Raw genomic sequence first — 5578 nt, 5'->3', positions numbered from 1 at the left:
TTTAGGTAATCGAAAAATTACCATTCATTTTTTTTAGTTCGCTTATTTTGGTTTAGTTCGGTTCGCTTAACCAAATCGCCCTTAACATCTTGAAAATAATCATTCTTTTATTATCTCATTTTTCCTTCTTTTCTTTTAGCTTTTTCTTTTTTGGGGTTGAGGCGTCGGTGAGGGCCGCAACCTTGATCATTGTCGTGGGCCACGACGCCTCGCCTAGGGGCCGGTGACCCTCGCTTGCCCTCTCCGGGGGTCGCTGGCCCTCAACCAGTGGCTAATGGCTTTGCCGGTTTTGGAACAAAAACGAAAGAATAGGAAAAAATAAAATAAAATTAGAAACTCAAAAAAGAAAAAAAAGAAAAAATTGAACCGAACCGCAGAGTTTTTTGTTCAATTCATGATGAAATTGGGTTCGGTTCAGGCTTACATCCAAATGGTTAAGTTCGGTACCGAATTGAACTATTAACACCTCTAAAAATATGCAGTGAAAGTGAATAGGAAAGGATTACATTTCAAAAGTAACAATATTTGCCCTTTGCATAACTACAGAAATGCCATTTTGAAATGTGAAATTGTCCCATTTTCTTCATTTTCTCTCAAATTTGAATGGGATATATTTCAGATTTTTCTTCCCCACGAAAAGACCACCAAATTTCTACGAGAGTTTGACATTTCCAATGTCATTATTTCCATGTTACCGCCGTATAAGTTCGAACGGGTCAACTTTGATAACCTAGGATGTAATGACTTGCACGCAGTTTCGTGGCGTGTAGCAACGACAAAGACTTCAATGGTTGGAATTTTCGGACCATCGACAACAATCATTGTACATGGTAGAATTATTTAAATATTATATCACTTTTTCACCTATCAATTTGATTTTTTAAAATATTTGATAATAATTTCATAAAATTTCGCTCAAGACAAAAGGTCTCGAGTTTAAATATTTCGAGGCTCCAATTAAATATATCAACACTTAGTACTAGGTTAAAAAAAAAAATTAAATGGGAGGAAGAGTAATAAAATATTTAAATATTAAATCGCGCTTTCATCGAACGGTTTAAGTTTTTTATTCTACGCTAGTCTAATTAAAAAAAGCGCAAGTCTCCAGAGGGACAAAGGCTTCCTTAAGCCGTAAAAAAAAACACCTGAATTTTGTATATTAGCCAGGTAAACCCCGTCAAGGTGTTTCTTTTGACAAGTTAAATCATGCAGCGACGTCAGACCTACCGCCACCAGCTAAGGTGATGAATCTGTCTGAATGAAACTGGAATATGACTCTCTGAAGTGCTCAAACTTGGACCTGGGCAAAGTTTTCTTGTTTTCCTATTCCCTTCTAAGCCTCAAATGTTCTTGCATATCGTCTCCAATGGATCTGTGTGGTGAGCAATGACTTCGCCAAAGAAATCTATGCCCTTTGTTGGTGTCCGCGTTGTCGTCGTCGTCGTCGTCATCGCCTCATTTGTGCTCATTGAATTCCGACCTGTCACCGGCCAGCCGACCTACAATTACCATTCCTGTTTAGGCTCACCCAATGACACAGCAAACTCTACTTTCAGTTCCAATCTTGCCTCACTTTTAGGTTCTTTATCCGCCGGCGCATCCGCAGGCAACAGCTTCTACAGGAACGGCTCGAGCGGCGTCTTCGGCCTTTTCCTCTGCCGGGGCGATGTTCTGAGCAGCACCTGCCAGTCCTGTGTCGGGAACGCGACTCAGATGCTCCCCCAACGATGCACATCAAACCGGACAGCGATCATATGGTACGACGAGTGCATGCTGCGGTACTCGGACACCGACTTCTTTGGAGCGATAGCGACGGACGTGGTGGTCTTCATGTGGAATGTCCAGAACAATACATCGCCCGATGAGCCGGATGTGAAAGCACTAGCTTTGATATACAATCTCGCGGCTACAGTTCCGAATAATGCTATGTTGTATGGAGTGCAGGAATTTGACGGAGGCGATGCCTCACAACGAAGATATGGACTTGAGCAGTGTAGTAGAGACATCAATGGTAGTCAGTGCGGCTATTGTTTGGCTCAGCTGACAACGTATATCGGTAAGTGCTGTGAAGGGAAAATGGGCTGGCGAATTCTGACCCCGAGCTGTAATCTCCGGTACGAGGATTACCTTTTCTATCGGCAGCAGGCGGCTTCACCTCAACCGGTTCCCAGTGCGACCCCGCCTTCATCTACAGATAAAGGTCAGTACTCAGAAAAGCATATGCAATGTAATGTAACGCCGGCTCTTTCCTGGGACTGGAAAAGTAGACATGGTTTAATTTACAAGCATAAGTCGGAGAATTAACCAATTTTGATGCTAACGGAGTGTGCGATCACTCTAGTTTACGTGGTCATGGACATCCGTTTTCTGCTTCCTCTGCTCTAAAAGTAGGCTCTGACAAGGAGCACCCTGTGTTTAAAGCAGTATTGGTTGAGTCAATCGGAACGAGTTCAGGGAATGATGTCTTGCTAGACATAGAAGAGAAGTTGTCATTTTCTCATGTAAACCTTAGACCGAGTTGACTACAGTAATTTGGTTTTTCAGATATATGGTTGATTCAATTCTGGTCACTAGTGTGCTCTGAGGTATCAGCTGTAAGTTCATACGTGCCTTTTGTCATGTTTGTCTCTGCTGAATTCCGATAATAGTGGCTAGAGAATCACTTCCTTTAGGCTCACTCTCTGTTATTCAAGTTCATCAGCAATTAGGAGCATGGTCACTTCAGTATCAGCATTGTTCCTGATCCCCTGTTTGATGGGCTAATTGAAAGCAGGAAAGGGAGGAAAAAACACGGCGAAGATCGTAGCCATCACTCTGTCGTTGATTTCAGCAATGGCAGCACTTCTGGTGTCTTGTTACTTCTTATCCAAGCGTAGAAGGAGTCAGCAAGGAGGTACGTGTAATGGACAAAACCATCAATTGGTAACCCTAGTTTAATCTTGTTCTAATCACGTAGTGATTATACAGATGGAGGAACAAGGGAAGAAATACTTCTACAAAGCATGGAGGGTGCTGCGCAAGGGACAAACTTGAAGGACAGAGGCGCACACAAAGGATTCCAAGACAAAAGCGGCGAGATGCACTATTTCGACCTGCTTACCATAGTAACAGCTACAAACAAGTTCGACGATGCGAATAAGCTTGGAGAAGGTGGCTTCGGGCCAGTCTACAAGGTCAGGAAACTTACTTTCCATCGTGGACTGATATAGTTCATACTGATGTCTACTCTCATGTCCCGTGATATCCTAGTCTGCAATTTACTCACCCTAACTCCTTGTTGGGGAACATGACTACTGAAAGCAGGGCAAGCTACCTGATGGGAAAGAAATTGCAGTGAAGAGGCTTTCGATGAGATCGAGCCAAGGCATTGAAGAGTTCAAGAATGAAGTGATGGTCATTGCTAAGCTTCAGCACCGAAATCTGGTGAGGCTACTGGGGTGCTGCTTAGAGGGAGGCGAAAAGCTTCTTGTATACGAGTACCTGGCCAACCGTAGTCTCGATGCCTTCCTATTTGGTTCAGTCTCTTACCTCTACCTTTCCATTTCTTTAGCTATTGTGTTCTCTATGAAGCATCGCTCACTGTATACAAAAACACAATTTCCGATTTTCCTGAGGCAGATCCTGTGAAAAGGAGGGAGTTAGACTGGACAAAGCATGCGCACATTATCAAGGGAATTGCGAGGGGCCTTCTGTATCTGCACGAGGATTCTCGGCTCAAGATCATCCATCGAGATTTGAAAGCGAGCAATGTGCTATTGGATGATGAGATGAACCCGAAGATATCAGACTTTGGCACTGCTAGAATCTTTGGGGGCAATCAAACCGAAGCTAACACTAACAGGGTCGTCGGGACATAGTGAGCGACTCCCGTTTGCACATTTCCAATGAGTTCACTGCTATGGAAAAACCTGGATCATATGATTGTCTCATTTGGTTGGAACAAAGTAAAAGGATGAGCCAACCTGATTCAACTTCCTAATAGATATCCTTCAATTTTGCTTTCTTTCCCTTGGTTCAAACGTTCTCTTTCTTCCTAATTAGTGTCGGTTATTGACAGTGGATACATGGCATTGGAATACGCTATGAAGGGACTATTCTCAGTGAAATCCGATGTCTACAGCTTCGGGGTCTTGCTGCTCGAGATCCTCAGCGGCCGAAAGTGCAGCTCGGTTTATGAGCATGGTCAGAGCCTATTATCAAACGTGAGCTTCCATATTTCTTCTATCTTTCGCAATTAGACCATACTGAATGTGTAGAATCACTGTTTCCTTTCTCAGTTGAAAACTAAGAGAAGATAGGATTTTGACAGGCATGGCTACTGTGGAACGAAGGGAAAGGGACAGAGCTAGTAGATGCAAACTTGATCGGATCGCGTCCAAGCAACGAAGCTCTAAGATTGATCCATATATCGCTGTTGTGCGTTCAGGAGGATCCCAATGTCAGGCCTACTATGTCGACGGTCATCCTCATGCTTGGGAGCGAATCGGACCTTCCCCTCCCGAAATCGCCTCCCTTCTCTATAGGCAGATCTTTCATGCCGGATCAATCTTCCACCGGCACAGGCACCGGATGCTTCTCTTCTGATAAATCTTCAGCAAGTGCATCTACCTGATCATTATTTCGGAGCGTAACAAAGTTCCGTGCGCTAAATTTCACGAGATTTAATCATCGCAATCTTTATGTACATGGTGTCTCCTCCTCGATACAGTACTACGGCTGGAAATTTTTGAATTTCATTTGACATGACATAAGCTGTACAAGGTTTCTCTTCCCGAGTACGCGGTACCAGTTCCAACATAGGATCCAAGAAAGAATTCAGACAAAACGAGCTTACAGTAAGTGTCTGTCGTGAAGTGATTAGATGAGGCAGACCAGAAATGACAATGACCCTTTTGGATATGTGGTCCAATCTCATGCTCTCGATCCTAAGCCTCATCCAGAAGCGAGTTTCGAAGCACTAGGGAGGAAAAAAAGGATAGGAAGGTGCGGGAAGTCGTGTAGGTTTTGCTCTTTATGTAAAGGTCCATGAACTGGATCATTTCCCAGAGAAGGAGTTTTCGGAAAAATCCCGAAAATCTAATCTTTCGGAGAGACCCGACAGTAATTGAGTTATGTGATAGAAAACCTCATCCGTTAATGGCAAATTTTCTAAAAGTTTTATGTGAATTGCGACCTTTTGTCGCGACCTTCTAAAAAAAAATAAACACGTTAATTTTCGGGCTAATGGATTATCAGGTTAATTAATTAACTAACCTAACTCGGACTCTCCCAAGTCCATACCAAATCGCAACTTATGGTTCATGTGATTATCTTGCAAAAGATTTTTCATTTTTTGGAGCCGCCACTAATCATTTTTGGTAGGTTGATTAGAAACCTAAATAAAATAGCGGGAGAAAACTATCTTATTTCCGCGAACCAGAGATTTTGAATTCGGGGGATTTGGTTACGTCGATTTCTCTAACGCCCTTTCGGTACCATTTTCATGAAAAATATTTGATTTGGCAATTTTGATGGATTTTGCTTGAAATTCAAAGATGCAATTTTTTTGGTTTTTTCTTCTTTTTTATGGGGATGTAAA

General features: G+C 42.7%; 1 protein-coding gene across 1 annotated transcript; it reads left to right on the top strand.

The window, feature by feature from the left end:
* The first annotated feature begins 1214 nt into the window (after positions 1 to 1214).
* LOC115739836 (cysteine-rich receptor-like protein kinase 10) lies at positions 1215 to 4767 on the top strand. Its single transcript, XM_030673119.2, has 7 exons — positions 1215 to 2200; positions 2774 to 2893; positions 2968 to 3173; positions 3304 to 3514; positions 3619 to 3856; positions 4058 to 4202; positions 4310 to 4767. The coding sequence occupies exons 1-7, from the start codon at positions 1387 to 1389 to the stop codon at positions 4610 to 4612; spliced, it is 2037 nt and encodes a 678-aa protein (XP_030528979.1). The 5' UTR covers positions 1215 to 1386; the 3' UTR covers positions 4613 to 4767.
* Positions 4768 to 5578: the final 811 nt, after the last annotated feature.

Source organism: Rhodamnia argentea, chromosome 9 (genome assembly GCF_020921035.1).
Source record: "Rhodamnia argentea isolate NSW1041297 chromosome 9, ASM2092103v1, whole genome shotgun sequence".
Classification (NCBI taxonomy): Eukaryota; Viridiplantae; Streptophyta; class Magnoliopsida; order Myrtales; family Myrtaceae; genus Rhodamnia; species Rhodamnia argentea.
The sequence above is the reverse complement of the archived record's forward strand: the minus strand, read 5'-3'. Positions and strand labels throughout refer to the sequence as shown.

Coding starts and splice junctions, on each gene's coding strand:
- LOC115739836 (XM_030673119.2), top strand. CDS start 1,387: ATGACTTCGCCAAAGAAATCTATGCCCTTTGTTGGTGTCCGCGTTGTC. Junction 2,894..2,967: donor TAGAAGGAGTCAGCAAGGAG/GTACGTGTAATG, acceptor GTGATTATACAG/ATGGAGGAACAAGGGAAGAA. Junction 3,857..4,057: donor AACAGGGTCGTCGGGACATA/GTGAGCGACTCC, acceptor GGTTATTGACAG/TGGATACATGGCATTGGAAT.